Genomic DNA, 16,363 nt, shown 5'->3' with positions numbered 1-16,363 from the left:
TTTCCCGTGTGTATCAAGAATGGTGCACCACCCAAAGGACATCCAGCCAACGTGACACAACTGTGGGAAGCAACATGGGCCAGCATCCCTGTGGAACGGTTTCCACACCTTGTAGAGTCCATGCCCCGACGAATTGAGACTGTTCTGGGGGCAAAAGGGGGTGCAACTCAATACTAGGAATGTGTCCTTAATGTTTTGTACACTCAGTGTATATTTAAAGAAATACACTTTAATAAAATACAAATATTTGTTATTGGAATTACTCAATAGAGTCTGCAAAACTTAAATGGGTCAATTGTGCTGGGCAACAGGTTTAATACAGAGTACTGGTGACTCCTAACTCCACCCACTCCATTTACTGCAATGCAATACACAGTATATGGGATACTTGTTGGCTTGTGGAGAGACATTTTTTTCTACCTGTCTCAGCTAAAGTGGGATGGGAAATACTCAGTAGGGTCTCTACTAACCAAATATGGTTCGTTTTGGAGGGGGGACACATATTTGTTTAGTAGAGACCCTACTGAGTATTTCCCACCTTACTTCGGCTGAGACAGGAAGAACAGTTCTTCCTACAGCCAATATGTATCCCATGTACAGTCTATTACAGTGTATTGCATTGGGAGCTATGGACGGGCAGAGTGAAAAGCCAGCAGCAGGCCGTGTGACACAGTCCCCATCCAAAACTAACCATATTTGGTTAGTAGAGACCCTACTGAGTATTTTCCACCCCACTTTAGCTGAGACGGGTAGAAAAATTCTCGCTACAGACCAATATTCTCAACATAGCAGTGTCAACATTGTTTTTTTTACATGACACTCTTATCCAGAGTGACTTACAGGACCAATTAGCGTTAAGTGCCTTACTCAAGGGCACAGCGACAGATTTTTATACCTAGTCGGCTTGGGGACTCGGACCAGCAACCTTTTGGTTACTAACGCTCTTAACCGCTAGGCTGCCTGCCGCCACATTTTTTATTTGTTTTCATAAATTACTTCTTGCATTTTCATGTTGGCACAATTAAAGTGGCCATTGATTCAAATTCAATATAATTTGAATTAGTTATCCACCTTGCAATGGTTTGAAACGGGGGCTTTTATTTGGAAGGTTTCGTCATTACCCTACAAAGTGACATAATTTGTGCTGCTGGCAAAATACTAATAGTGCCTAGCTAACGTTGGCAATCAATACAAATACGTTTATCATGGCTGGTAGAAAGGCCGTAAAACTAGAAGTGTATTTAGATTTATTGTCACAACCATGTAGAGCAATACATATATTTCTTAACTGCAATAAAATTCCACACAAGGTGAGAACAGTTGCAATACGAAAAGGTGAGTTTCAAGCGGGCTGGGCGAACGTTAGCTAACGTTTAACGTTAGTTACCAACATCATCTAGCTAAACATGCAATCAATATAGCTATCGTTTTGGTTGCTACTAAAGCAAGATTGTTAATGTTAATTGGAAATGCATATATATGTTTGATATATTTATAAACAGACTGAACGCCACATTGTTTAAAAAGCTAAATGTATCTGCTCTGTCCTGCATTGAACTTAGACCTACTGTACCTTGAACTTTGTCCTACTCTGTACAGCAGCATGCTTGTTGTCTGTTGATAGTTGTCCCGAATGTGTTACTAACTAGCCAACTAGCTATTCAGAATGACAACAGTATGCTATTATTATTTCACAATCGTCCATGTCTTCAAATTTGGACAAATACGCTGAACAAAAATATAAACCCAACATGTAAAGTGTTGGTTTCATGAGCTGAAAAAAAAATCCCAGAAATGTTCCATACGCACAAAAAGCTTAATTCTCTCAAATGTTGTGCACACATTTGTTTACATTCCTGTTAGTGAGCGTTTCTCCTTTGCCAAGATAATCCATCCACCTGACAAGTGTGGCGTATCAAGAAGTGGATTAAATGGCATGATTATTACACATGAGCACCTTGTGCTGGGGACAATAAAAGGCCACTCTAAAATGTGCAGTTTTGTCACAACACAATGCCACAGATGTCTCAAGTTGAGGGAGCATGCAATTGGCATGCTGACTGCAGGAATGTCCACCAGAGCTGTTGCCAGAGAATTGAATGTTAATTTCTCTATCATAAACTGCTTCCAAAGTAATTTTAGAGAATTTGTCAGTACGTCTAACCCGCCTCACAACGGCAGACCGCGTGTAACGACACCAGCCCAGGACCTCCACATCCGGCTTCTTAACTTTGAAATGGTTGCATATTGCATTTATATTTTTGTTCAATATAGAAATGTAATTAGAAATTTGAAATGTTAGAAATGTAGAAGAAATGTAATTAACATACTGTATCTCAATAACTTTGTTTATATATAGGGGAGAATAGGACACCAGAGTATACAAAACTCAATCCCATGCAGAAGGTCCCTGTGATGGTCGACAAGGACTTTGTTCTGACTGAGAGGTAACACTCTTCATTCACTCTGTAGTTTAAAATGTTTCAAAAAAAATAAATAAAGGGGCATTTCCCTTCCCTCATCTTGTTACAGTGATGCCATATTAAAATACCTGGCCACCAAATACGATGTCCCAGGTAACTGGTACCCACGCCACCCAGAGAGGAGGGCGAGAGTGGATGAATACACAGCCTGGCACCATACCAACACCCGGCCACATGCGGCCAAGGTCTTTCTCATGGAGGTAAGGCTTGCTCATGGAACTTGGCAGGTGAAATGTAGTCTAGTCCCACAGCCATCTTTTTGCAGGGTATTACACATTTATGCATTATCATTTTACTGTTATGGAACATGTTATATCTCATGTTCTGTGGTTGTTGTTTATGGCACGCATCGCTGCTTTGTGCTGTAGGTTTTACTGCCCCATATGACTGGGCAGCCAGCAGACCCACTGAAGGTGGAGAGGGCTTTGGCAGACCTGAGTGACACTCTGGAGAAGCTGGAGAACATGTTCCTCAAGAGGCAACCCTTCCTCTGTGGAGATGACATCAGCCTGGCTGACCTGCTGGCCATGTGTGAACTCATGCAGGTGAGGAGCAGTGGGTCAACTGGTCCACCAGAGCTTAGCCACTGGGTGAACCAGCCACCTCTGCTGAGAAAATGGTCCTACAATGTAGTCAGGAATATGTCAAATCACAGACTCTGTTTGACCACTTACAATACATTTTGATGTATGGATTTCTACCCATTTCAGCCTACTAAATGAATTGACTGCTTTGTTCTCAGCCCCTAGGTGGCGGCAGAGACATCCTGAAGGATCGTCCCAAGCTGTTGAGCTGGAAAAGTCGTGTCCAGTCTGCGCTGGGTGATTCCTTTGACAAGGCACACACAGTGCTGTACAGTCTCCGGGACAGGTCCAAAGCAAAGCTATGAAATCTCAATATGGTTTTATATAAAAGCTTGCACAATGCTTGAAAGCAACACTACTACCAGATGTCTTCACTGATTATGTTTGTGCTGTCCATGTTGACCTCGAGATTGAGGTTGTTTATTGGCTCAATGGGAGAGTGATCATTGTCTTACATTAACCTCTGTATGATCTGCTACAAAATTACTAGCTAGATGGTTCATCATTATGGACCTTGATCTGGAGTGGAGATGGGAAATGTTGAATAGAGTAAGATAATATATTTCTCAAATGACAAAAAATGCCTAGAATTAAGGGATGCATAACAAAAACAAGTGGAAAATGTTTTATTCAATAGTAGCTGTACAAAACCAATTATTTACAAAACAGGACTGGATTTCCAGTAGGCATAGCTCAGTATGTGCCCACAAGTTGGAAATCAACATATACACTGAACAAAAATAAATGCACATGTAAAGTATTGGTCCCATGTTTCATGAGCTGAAAAAGATCCCAGAAATTTTCCATACGCAGAAAAATATGATTTCTCTCAAATTTGTTTACATCCCTGTTAGTGAGCATTTCTCCTTTGCCAAGATATTCCATCCACCTGACAGTTGTGGCATATCAAGAAGCTGATTAAACAGCATGATCATTACACAGGTGCACCTTGTTCTGGGGACAATAAAAGGCCACTCTAAAATGTGCAGTTTTGTCACAACACAATGCCATAGACATCTCAAGTCGAGGGAGCGTGCAATTAGCATGGTGACTGCAGGAATGTATACCAGAGCTGTTGCCAGAGAATTTAATATTAATTTCTCTACCAAAAGCCGCCACCGTTTTAGACAATTTAGCAGTACGGCCAACAGGCCTCACAACCGCAGACCACATGTATGGCGTTGTCTGGGCGAGCGGTTGTGAACAGTGCCCCATGGTGGCGGTGGGGTTATAGTATGTGCAGGCATAAGCTACGGCCAACAAACAAAATAAAATTGTATTGATAGCAATTTGAATGCACAGAGACACTGACGAGATCCTGACTCCCATATTTCTAAAGGTATCTGTGACCAACGGATGCATATCTGTATTCCCAGTCATGTGAAATCCATAGATTAGAGCCTCTTATTTCAATTGACTGATTTCCTTATATGAACTCTAACTCAGTAAAATGGTTGCGTTTATATTTTTGTTCAGTATATAGTAACGTTAATCAAGTACATTTCAGATGATTGCACCATGATGTAATAGAAACGGCAGCTATAGAAGACATGTTCCAAAGATCAACATTTTTATCTGTTCGACGGGTGGATTTTACGTTTCTCGAACTTGATGGAAAAGTAGTTTTTCGAATAAATGATGATTGCCGAATTTGGAAGCTCCACTCCACATTTAATTCTAAATGCCTACTGCTTGCTCAATCTATTTTTCAACTATAAAAATAATGTTTCTTTGCAGGGCAATTGTCTGTACTTTCAAGAAAGCCTGAATTGCTTCGCCTTGCTATTCTGGTTGGCTGGATGCAAGTTTCACCATGGCGATATGTTGGCACATAAGAATGACTAAAATATGGCAATTCTTGCATTCTATCCATGCTGGCTTTTGCGGGCTACCTGAGACATAAAACAGATAGGTGGGAGGGCATACAGGCTGTGGCCAATTTTTATGATAAACTATTTTTTTTTGCAAAAAAAAGTACGTGTGACCATTACATATAGCTGTTTCTATCGACGAGAGTTAAATGGAAACACACCGCAGAAGGCAATTGTCGGATCTATTTTTCTATTCGAACGTTCTAAATGTCTAAAATCATTGGACAAGTTAACGGAAATGGAGCTATAGAAGTGTGATAAAATACAATATACTGGTAGATTTCCAGGGGGCCTAGTTGCCGGTGGAAAACTACCTGGGGGGAGTCTCCAATGTGGTGATGATGAAATGTGACTCATGTTGCCTCTGTGGATGGGCCTGGTCTCTTTGCTGGCTGCTGCTCATCATCATCATCTTCTCTTGACCTCTTTGTAGTTGAAGCCTAAAGTAACAAGAGACATAGTTCAATTTTGTTAGCAACACCTCTCTGTGTGTGTGTGCGCGTTCTAGCCCTACACGGAATCACTAATCACCAATACCTTCGTTAAACCAGGTGTGTCAGTGCAGGGCTACAACAAAAATATGAACTGTCTAGTGGTCCCCCCCTGAGAGGGGTGGGAAACACTGCTGTAGTAGAATGACATTGTTTCTCACTACATCAGCTTCTGCGGCATCAGCTTCTGCGGCATCTCCGGAGTCCCTGGGGTACATGATGCATTCAGCAGTCTCCTTCATGGCCTCATCCTGAAACGGAGATTGATGGGACCAGAGATTATTCACTGTTGCCACTTAGAACACTGTCTAGCCCCAAATACCCCTCCATCCAGTAAACGTACCCGCCTTGATGGCACTAGGGCCAGGCAATGAGAGACGGCAATAAAGCTCTTACCATCAGCCAGGGATGGTGTAAAGCCTCCTCAATGGTGAGGCGGGCATTGGGGTCCACTAAAAGCAGCCTCTTCACGACGTCTTTAGCTAGACATGATTGGATAAGTAAAATAACTATTGGACAGCATTTACTGAATTATCAATATGACTGTAGTAAAGTACCCAAAGTTCTTTCCCAACCTGAGACAGGAAGAATCTGTTTTCGAATTTCTATGTGCTCTCACACACGACAGAGCCAAACAGGATTGACAGTAGTCTCTTACCGTCATCCGAGATGCCGTCCCATTTGGATGGAATAAATGTATATATTCCCTGCGTGATCTGATCCCTGACTGACAAACCAGTTTGTGCATTAGGGTGGAATGGGGGATAGCCTGCCAAGCTGTGAGGGAGACAGGAAGTAAGCTCCAGTTGAATAAATTATGTGAATCTGTGAACAGGAAAACCTTGCGTGCTCTTGGCCCAAGTTATTTGTAAATGATTTGAAATAATTGCATTACAATTCCCTTTAAATGTTGACAGAAACAAGTTACATGCCACTTCCTACTAGTCAGAGCACGCAGCGCTGTCATTTATGTTACCCTGTCATCAGGAGTATGGATCCCTACCACACAAACAAGACGACCCCTAAACTCCAAGCATCTACGGCGCTGCTGTAGCCCACGGTGACTGCGTCGGTGAACACCTCAGGTGCAAGGTATGTGGGTGTTCCACAAAGGGTCCTCATCAGGGCAGACTCCTCCAGTATCTTGGACTGATTAAAGTCTGTGATCTGTCACATAGAGAGGCCTGTCACTCTTCAACCAAGTGTTCAGTCCCCCCCCCCTTCAGGAAGACAATGAGTTTTCAGGTGGATAACTTTATCTACCCTCACTTACCATGTTCAAATATTGTGGAGAAATTACCCACACGATGACTTGACAAATCTTACCTTGATGACACAAATATCATCCTGAGACGAAAGCAGCACATTTTCAGGTTTGAGGTCTCTGTGGATGATGCCATTGTTGTGAAGATACTAGTGGAAGGAATGTGAAATAAACCCGAATAAGGAAGCTGTGTAAAACTACACAAGCGACAGTAACTATCTCCAGTATAAAACATGATAGGTATGGCGTATTTTGATATCACAGCAGAGCCTATTTAATAAAGCCTACCACTCTTCTAGAAATTAGAATGGAAAAAAATTGAGAAATACATCAATCCACCCACCTCTACTGCTTTCAACATCTGGTAAAAATAGAGTTTGGCAATTGACTCCTCTATCTGGTTCTTGCTTTTGACCCTGTCAAAGAGTTCTCCACCCTCCATGCTGAAACACATACATGCGGTCAGTTGAAACAGAATAAATCAAAGGGGAAAGGAAATACGATGCTTGTGAAAATTGCACTTCTGAGGTGGGCTACAGAAAATATTACATGCAATGTAATGATAATGGTTTGTCATTGATTAAAAAAAGAAAGTGTCTACTTGAATTAAATACTAAACTCACAGCTCTAAAACAATGTAGTAGGAGTCGTCTGTTTGGAAGAAGTCTTCTGTTTTGATCAGACATGGCTGGAAAAGACAGGAGGAAAAAGTTACACAGAAAAATTGCAGGCAAATACTACAGGTGTTTTTTTTTAAGTGTTATGATTGGCTTTATCCATTAGAAAACAAGTTGAAAATGACTACTTCTATGGTATTTGACTACCCCAGAAAACATGGTTGGTCATGAATATAACCATTGTTTTACTAGGTTCCTTCCCTTGGCAGTCATTACAGCATAATATGTTCTAGATGTACACTGAGTGTAAAAAACATTATGAAGACCTTCCTAATATTGAGTTCGTCAGGGCATGGACTCTACAAGATGTCTTTCCATAGGGATGCTGGCCCATGTTGACTCCAATGCTTCCCACAGTTGTGTCAAGTTGGCTAGATATCCTTTGGGTGGTGGACCATTCTTGATACACACAAGAAACTGTTGAGGGTGAAAAACCCAGCAGAGTTGCAGTTCTTGACAGTTACTACCATACCCCGTTCAACGGCACTTAAATATTTTGTCTTGCCCATTTACCCTCCGAATGGCACACATAAACAATCCATGTCTTAAGGCTTAAAAATCCTTCCTTAACCTGTCTCCTCCCCTTCATCGACACTGATTGAAGTGGATTTAACAAGTGACACCAATAAGGGATCATCGCTTTCACCTGGATTTACCTGATCAGTCATGGAAAGAGGAGGTGTTCATAATGTTTGGTACACTCAGTGTATAAACAGGCTATTAAAAAAATACTTACTTACATGGTCTATCTTTTTGAGGATCTGGATCTCTCGTTCCGCATTTCGTGTGGCAGTCTATAATTGCACAAAGAAGAGTTACTTTTATTGCAGTAATATTCATCAACTAGAAAACGAGGAAAATGGTGAAAAGACTTACGCCGAGAGATGCTGGGAAGTCCTTCTTGTTGATTGTCTTCACAGCCACCTTTTTGCAAGTGGCCCTCTCAAAGGCAAGCTTCACTTCCCCGCACACACCACTGGTATAACAAATCGTTATCAGCCACGTTTACACACATTGATCATATTAGAATGTCACTCTGTAATTCAAAACAAATATCTGGATTTTGTAAAATACACAAATTGAAATTAATCAAAATGCTCACTTACGCTCCAATCTTTTTGGTAATCAGGTATTTCTCACTGAACTCTTTGGGGAGGTTGGACTGTTCATCCGCCATGAGATCAATGAACACAAACACTAATGAGGGGAGAAACTATCAATCTCATTGATTATAAATGCAAAAACTAAAACAGGCATCACCAATTAGGGAATGATGCAGTACACTTAACATTGAGAGCGACAGGGAATATAGTGGAATGCTAGACTTTTGAGTATCAGTGACCTAAAACAGAAATGACTTGAAAATAAAACTCTGCAACAAGGTTACCTTTATGGCGTTCCTCAGCTAGGGACAGCACTGCATTGTTTGCTAGAGGCAAAGTGTTTCCTTGCCCAAGAAGTATACCGTCAACAAACGTGCCATTGCCACTGTTGTCAAAGACATAGACAATGTTCTGCTCCTGCAAGGTAACGATCTAACCGTCATTACTGAGCAAACATTGTGAACAAAACAATTTGCTTCTGTAAACAAAATATGAAATGCATCATTTTGTCAAATGAATAGACCTACTCGGAATATTCGGAAGTGTTTTTTGCTGTATGTCGCAAATCTGGGCGATTCCTTCAGTATGGGGTCATCAAAGCAATAGTTACATTTACTGTCCCGGCCAAACCAAGTGTCGTCCTCAACACAGTCTGAAAAAAAGTCAAACGAAACACCATCACTTCAATAGAGAAGAGAATACACAGATGAGAAATACAAAGAATCTCACACAAACAAAGCAAACTGCACACAGACACACACACAGTTTCCACATGGACCGCGTTCAGCAGGACACAACGTTGTTCAATTGAATGGAAACAGTGCTGTTCTGGATGACCAGTTGAAGAACATTTTTATTACTGATTATGGTGGCTCAGAGGGCGATTTTGTACATTGTGCTGCAGCAGAAGTTTGCAATTTGAAAATGGCCACACCCATATTGATCAGGTCCCACCCCGCCACACACAAACGGGATCAAATATACTTCAAAGAATGTTGAGTAATGGTGCGCACAGTGGTGGGAAAACATGTCGTTCAGTACAAACTGTAGCAAAATTTGTAATAACTAAATGTGCCCCTGTATTCACTGCCTAAAGTAGCAACGGAATTGTAACGCGATATGTGATGGCTCCGTATCTGGGTTTACAGATTAGCTAATAGAAAACACTGCTACATGTTTTTTTTTACCTAGTCTTGGTGATACACTTTTCTTCTAAATCGATGACTAAGAAAGTATCTTAGAAATGTCCATGTCCAGTTGCAAGTGGTTCTTCAAAAACCAGAAAATTCAGAAAGATATTAAATCCATGTTTTGTATCGAGTGAAAAATGGCATGTGTGTATTTCTTTGTTTTGGCTGCACTGTCATCTACTTCTACACGTGACCGCATAGAACCGACTAGCGCAAAGATGCTGGGAAATGCTAGATGTGCAGCAGCTAAGATGGCAAGGAACCTCCTTGCACAGTACAAAAACATGGATTTTTACAGCTTCCAAAATGTTCCGTTTTTTTTTTTGTAGAACCACCTGTAATTACACAGACATTTATAAGATACACCTTTCTTCTGAATCAAAACGAAGAAAGTATCTCCAAGACCAGGTTAGTTGAAAAATGTGTGGCTGCGTTTTCCAGAAGCTAAGCCATAACGCCAGATAGATATGGAGCCATCACATATCGTGTTACAATTCCACAGCTATGCCTGAAAGTAGGGCTGGCACAATTACTGTATAACCGACGGTTATGGATGAAGACCTTCATGAAAATAAAAGAACAGTCACAATGGCGTAAAAAAAAAAATTGCCAGCTGAGCATTTGTGCAGTTGAGTCCGTTTCTGCTGTAACATGGACTCTACAACGTGATCAAACTTAGTTGCTCCTTGCTGAAACCATAGAATTAGGAATTAGAATGGATTTCTATGGCTGAAACAGCAAGGTGTTGTAACAAACAGTCTTCGGTTTCCTTGGGCAACGCCCCCATCCCGACTACTGCAGCAGCACATACAGTCAGGAGCAGAGCAGAGGAGAAAATGTGCGTCTATTATTTTGGCTATTCAAACGATTAAAACGGTGACCACGATCATTTGGTTGACCAATATCTGTCAACCAAAATTCCATGACTGTCACAGACCAAACTGAAGGTATCCTATCTACCCAGAAAACCGGGGCATGTCTTGTGGTTGCACTCACTGTGGGCTCTGAAGCCTCTCTGCATAGGCAGCAGGCGACCCCATGGCTGTGGCTCAGGCTCCTCTGGTATGGAGCCAAGGTCCCTAACAGGGATGGTGTCCACTGAGCTGACAGTGCCTGACCCAGAGGAGGAGCTGGAGCCACTCTGGGACTGAGTCTGGGACTGAGTCAGAGGCTGCGACTGTGTCTGTGTCTGGCTGCCAGCATCTGGCTTCTCCTGGGACATGGTCAATATTTCTCCTCAGTCTGAGTCTATTAAAGTAAATAATAACACATCATTCAGGTTATCATGACATCTTTCAATTTTCCAAAGCAATGTTCCCCACGTCCGTAAACTACGCAAAGTCCTCATGTATAACTTGCATCGGAGAATCCTAGCCCCCCCCGTGCATCATGAATATGAATGAAAGATTGATATGAATGATCTGCCCATGTATTCATTTTGGAAAATCCATAATCTTGGCAACTCTTGTAGCTAGCCAGAAGATTCTAAACCTATGCCACTGTCTTCTAAATTTGACCTTTATCCAAACTGATACATTGAGAAGGTTTTTTTTTTAACCTTTATTTAACTAGGCAAGTCAGTTTAGAACAAATTCTTATTTTCAATGACAGCCTAGGAATAGTGGGTTAACTGCCTTGTTCAGGGGCAGAACGACAGATTTTTACCTTGTCAACTCGGGGATTTGATCTTAGTATTCAAACCAAATCCTCGAGCTGACAAGGTAAAAATCTGTCGTTCTGCCCCTTTCTTGCCAATAGTGTTATTGACTAACCTGTCATGCGAGTTAACTGTATTTTTATCCTCACCAAGCACAAATAAAGCAAATCTAAATCAGTTTCACAAGTGCCCTATTCATTTCCGTTGTTGTAGTTAGCTAGCTAGTCCAGCTAGCACGACGGCGGAATTAAGTGGTTGTTTGCTAACCGAATAAATGTGACGACTCGCCGGCTATGACGTGTGCAACTGAACATGGCAATATTTTAAACATGTATGAGAATGACAATTTAATCAAATACACTTTTACACTTACCAGGATTTCGAATGAATCGCGGCACGTGTAAAATTAGCCGGGAAATCGGATCGACTCCTGGGAAATGTTGTTTATTTTCCCTAAAACGTCATCTGAGTCGTAGCCAGTGAGAAGTTTAGGATTGTCCACGTGATTTTCAGCAGCTAGCTAACCTTTCGTGCGTCGACGTACACAGCTGACTAACAACAACCACATCAGAAATATGTCATTTTGATCAATTATCTTTCGTATGACAGGTAATTTAGTCGACATCCAGTAATTTGCTAGTACATTATTTCGATAGTTAATAATCAATGCACACGCTTCTGTTTTCAGCAAGCTAGCTAGCTAGCTAACGTAAACTGTCTGTGTTAGCTAGCTAACTACGCGTTAGCCACTGAAGTTAGCTGACAACCGCTCATAGCATCACCGATTGACTGGTTAACCGTCAACATGGCAAAGCATAAAACCTCTGAAAAAAATAATATAATCGAAGTTGGTAAGTTGTTACTTCCATAGCAAATCCATCTGTCCAATATTCATTTGCAGGTTCTAAACTAGCGATATCTAGCTGATCCAGTATTCAAATGACATGATGCATGCAACCATAGACATAGGCTACTTGATATTCACATCGTTGGATGCAATAGACAGGGGCACATCTGATCAGCAAGTGATGGTGCATTAATTTGTGTTACAAGTGTCTAGTGCTGGGTTTGGCATGGTTGGTACCAGGATCAGAGTTAATTCTGCTGGCATGGTGTTGGAGGGCCATTAGTGTGGCACTCTTTCCTCTGGTCTAAGAACTCCATGACCCAGACACCCTGCCCTGGCACAGTGCTATCCTTTAGTGAGACAATCTGGATTTACAAATCCCATGGCACTTGTTGCTGGAGTAGGATGGGGTATTGGCCCCTACACATCCACAACAAAATCCAGCTCTTGTATTTCTCCAATAATGGCAGCCAGACAGTTTGAAAATAACTATCATCCAAATATTTACCGACATGTCTTATTTCATAGATGAAGTCAGAGAAGATGGCGAGATGAATCCTTTCTCCTTCAAGGAGTTCATCCGCAGTAAAAACCAGTACCCAGATATGAAAGGGGATCCAGATGAGAAGAATTACTCAACGCGAAAGGTGCTGAACATTTCAAATGAACCAGTCTTACATTAAACCCTAGAGATGAACTGTTACAAAGCCTATGCATGAAATGAGGTGTTAGGTCCTTGGAAAAAGTCACAGCATAATATACAAGGCCTGTTCAGACTGTTAAGAATATTAGTTTTGGTGGAATTTTGGTGTGAATGTGACTTACCTTACTGCTGCTTCTTGTGTTGTAGAAGGCATATGGGAGCACATTCCTGGCAGAGGGGGAATATACTGCCCCAAAGAGCTTCGATCAAGATTTCCAGGGTCAGTTTTACATGGACCACACACCGTTTCCTCAGTTTCTGGAAAATGACACTAAGGAGGAGTGGGCTGGGAGTTACCAGCCATCAGCCATTGAGGAGGCACATGAGTTTGGACTGTGTGGCACTGCAGCAGCAGACAGCAGCACATGCTCTGGTCAGTCCTCCCTGTGCACAGAGGAAGAAGAGGAGACTTCAACCTCCCAATGGCAGGTGGATGAAGAGTTCTCACCAGAGGCCCACCAGTCCAGAAGGGCCCCAGTGAATTATGAGGGAGATGACGAGACATCAATGGCAGAGCTCACCTACAAGACCAAGAAGAGTAGTACCGAGAATGGCAATAGGGATCAACAAAAGGTCATTTTCCTCTCTCAAGGCTTTGCTTACAGATGCACACGTGTGATTGGATATCACGTGGGATTAGTCACAAGTCCTTTATTTTGATTATTTCTGTTTCTCTTTTTAAGCTGAGGGAGGAAAATGCGCAGCTCAGGAAGCACATTAAAGATCTTGTGAAAAAGTCTGAGTATGATGATCGAAGGTAGGTGGATAGAATTGCCAGTTGATATGTTCTGCAGAGTACAGACCTACCTGGTGCATGAGAAGGGTTTAAGGGACGGTGTTAAAGCCTATATTATGTTATGGCATGGGAGTAATGCTTTGAATATTACTCTTTAGATGTTCATTTAAGATGTCAACTGTACACATACAGTACCAGTCAAAAGTTTGGACACCTACTCATTCCAGGGATTTTCTTTATTTGTACTATTTTCTACATTGTAGAATAATAGCGAAGACATCAAAACATGGAATCATGTCAAACAAATCAAAATATATTTTATATTTGAGATTCTTCAAAGTACCTACCCTTTGCCTTGATGACAGCTTTGTATGCTCTTGGCATTCTGTCAACTAGCTTCATGTGGTAGTCACCAGGAATGCATTTCAATTAACAGGTGTGCCTTGTTAATTTGTTGAATTTCTTTCCTTAATGCATTTGAACCAATCAGTTGTGTTGTGACATGGTAGGGGTGGTATACAGAAGATAGCCCTATTTGGTTAAAGATCAAGTCCATATTATGGCAAAAACAGCTCAAATAAGCAAAGAGAAACAACGGTCCATCATTACTTTAAGACATGATGGTCAGTCAATATGGAAAATGTCAATAAGTAAGTGCAGTCACAAATAAGTTCAGTCACAAAAACCATCAAGCGCTATGATGAAGCTGGCTCTCATGAGGACCGCCACAGGAAAGGAAGACCCAGAGTTACCTCTGCTGCAGAGAATAAGTTCATTATAGTTACCTGCCTCAGAAATTGCAGCCCAAATAAAAGCTTCAGATACATCAACATCAACTCTTCAGAGGAGACTGCGTGAATCGGGCCTTCATGGTCAAATTGCTGCAAAGAAACCACTACTAAAGGACACCAATAAGAAGAGACTTGCTTGGGCCAAGAAACACGAGCAATGGACATTAGACCGGTGGAAATCTATCCTTTGGTCTGATGAGTCCAAATTTTGAGATTTTTGGTTCCAACAGCCTTGTATTTGTGAGACGCAGGGTAGGTGAACGGATGATCTCTGCATGTGTGGTTCCCACCATGAAGCCTGGAGTAGGAGGTGTGATGGTGCTTTGCTGGTGACACCGTCAGTGATTTGTTTGGAATTCAAGGCACACTTAACCAGCATGGCTACCACAGCATTCTGCAGCAGTACGCCATCCCATCTGGTTTGCTCTTAGTGGGACTATCATTTGTTTTTAGACAGGACAATTACCCAAAACATACTTCTAGGCTGTGTGAGGGCTATTTGACCAAGAAGGAGAGTGATGGAGTGCTGCATCAGATGACTTGGCCTCCACCATCACCTGACCTTCACCCAATTGAGATGGTTTGGGATGAGTTGGACCGCAGAGTGAAGGAAAAGCAGCCAACAAGTGCTCAGCATATGTGGGAACACCTTCAAGACTGTTGGAAAAGCATTCCAGGTGAAGCTGTTTGAGAGAATGCCAAGAGCGTGCAAAGCTGTCATCAATGCAAAGGGTGGCTACTTTAAAGAATCTAAAATATAAACTATATTGCTATATACTACTATATTTTTTGGTTACTACATGATCCCATATGTGTTATTTCATAGTTTTGATGTCTTCACTTTTATTCTACAATGTAGAAAATAGTAAAAAATAAAGAATAACCCTTGAAGGAGTAGTGTTTAACCTATGCTCATCATCATGTCTCTCTGACTGCCCCATAGAATTCGACACGTCACAGATGAGTTGCACAAGAGAAGACTGCAGGAAGAGAAGGAGGCTCAGGCTTTAGAGACCATGGTTCATTCCGTCGAGCAGAACCTGCAGTTAATGACCGTATGCATCTGTCCCTCTTTCTCCTAGTTCATCCGTTTGACAAAGATGAAGAATAATCTTTGTTCACTGATTATCTGTAATATGTCTCAATAAGATTACAAGCAAATGGCATGATTAGTTACTAAACAGAAGTGTGTTGAGATATGAAGTCTTAATTCATTATTTTGACCTTTTTCTTCTTGACAGAAACGAGCAGTTAAGGCTGAAAACATTGTATCAAAACTCAAACAGGAGCTGCATCAATTACAGGTTTGACCTTTACTGGTGTTACTGGTTGGTAAACTTCAGTGACATATGATTGCATAATGTGATCCTCTTTATATTGCAGGGCCAAGTAGAGGGGTACCGGTATGAGAATGAGAGACTTCGAGCCGGAGAGACAGCTGCCTTAAATACAATGAAACATAATGCGCAAGTGGCCTCGGAGTACCTTAACAAAGCAGCACTCAATGCAGAGACTTCCATCAAGTGAGTTCTCTCCCATAGTGTCATCTACATACAGGTGGGATAAAAACAGTCCCTCATATTGATTGTGTGGGTATTGGGTAATGTGCAATATCAGTTCATAGTGTTTTCTACATAACCCCTAATTAAACATTGTGGTATTTGCTCCAAGTTCAGGCTATCGGTTTGATTCTGTCCACAGGCAATTACTTACAAGCGCAGAGAGTCTTTGTCTAGTATCTCAACTGCTGCAGTCCATCGACAACCTATCTGAGATTCACAATGAAGGCTGATGGAGTTTAAAGGACACTAGAGATTTCTGATCTAGTACCATCCAGCAACAAGGAACTGGAAAACAACTATGGTGTGTCACACAACACTCAAACGAGAATTTGAAGTTGTGGTGGGTGCACTGATTTGTGACCCCCCCCCCCCCCCAAAAAAAATAGTGCACATCTTTTTTACTT

General features: G+C 41.6%; 3 protein-coding genes across 6 annotated transcripts; 2 read left to right on the top strand and 1 right to left on the bottom strand.

Annotated features, from left to right (window-relative positions):
- Window positions 1-1,133: 1,133 nt before the first annotated feature.
- gstt2 (glutathione S-transferase theta 2) lies at window positions 1,134-3,827 on the top strand. Its single transcript, XM_014160813.2, has 5 exons — window positions 1,134-1,335; window positions 2,360-2,447; window positions 2,533-2,683; window positions 2,852-3,028; window positions 3,226-3,827. Exons 1-5 carry the CDS (start codon window positions 1,206-1,208, stop codon window positions 3,370-3,372), a joined length of 693 nt encoding a protein of 230 aa, XP_014016288.1. The 5' UTR covers window positions 1,134-1,205; the 3' UTR covers window positions 3,373-3,827.
- On the bottom strand, window positions 3,680-11,861 carry LOC106580118 (serine/threonine-protein kinase Chk2-like). 3 transcript variants are annotated; one of them, XM_014160807.2, is made up of 15 exons: window positions 11,694-11,861; window positions 10,660-10,911; window positions 9,001-9,125; window positions 8,758-8,890; window positions 8,477-8,567; window positions 8,247-8,346; window positions 8,111-8,164; window positions 7,317-7,381; window positions 7,037-7,136; window positions 6,756-6,842; window positions 6,433-6,596; window positions 6,088-6,206; window positions 5,826-5,911; window positions 5,591-5,680; window positions 3,680-5,378 (listed from the first exon to the last, which is right to left on the bottom strand). In XM_014160807.2, exons 2-15 carry the CDS (start codon window positions 10,883-10,885, stop codon window positions 5,292-5,294), a joined length of 1,527 nt encoding a protein of 508 aa, XP_014016282.1. In that variant the 5' UTR covers window positions 10,886-10,911; window positions 11,694-11,861; the 3' UTR covers window positions 3,680-5,291. The 3 variants fall into 3 exon arrangements, with proteins under 3 accessions (XP_014016282.1, XP_014016284.1, XP_014016283.1); XM_014160809.2 differs by having other exon boundaries at window positions 5,594-5,680; XM_014160808.2 differs by lacking the exon at window positions 11,694-11,861 and adding an exon at window positions 11,436-11,617.
- On the top strand, window positions 11,795-16,328 carry entr1 (endosome associated trafficking regulator 1). Of its 2 annotated transcripts, XM_014160811.2 has the most exons (9): window positions 11,795-11,929; window positions 12,009-12,171; window positions 12,696-12,814; window positions 13,018-13,443; window positions 13,554-13,627; window positions 15,341-15,452; window positions 15,639-15,701; window positions 15,781-15,920; window positions 16,099-16,328. In XM_014160811.2, the coding sequence occupies exons 2-9, from the start codon at window positions 12,126-12,128 to the stop codon at window positions 16,187-16,189; spliced, it is 1,071 nt and encodes a 356-aa protein (XP_014016286.1). In that variant the 5' UTR covers window positions 11,795-11,929; window positions 12,009-12,125; the 3' UTR covers window positions 16,190-16,328. The 2 variants fall into 2 exon arrangements, with proteins under 2 accessions (XP_014016286.1, XP_014016287.1); XM_014160812.2 differs by lacking the exon at window positions 12,009-12,171.
- The last annotated feature ends 35 nt before the right edge of the window (window positions 16,329-16,363 follow it).

Source organism: Salmo salar, chromosome ssa20 (genome assembly GCF_905237065.1).
Source record: "Salmo salar chromosome ssa20, Ssal_v3.1, whole genome shotgun sequence".
Classification (NCBI taxonomy): Eukaryota; Metazoa; Chordata; class Actinopteri; order Salmoniformes; family Salmonidae; genus Salmo; species Salmo salar.
Note: the sequence above shows the minus strand (reverse complement) of the source record. Positions and strands in the feature narration are given on the sequence as shown.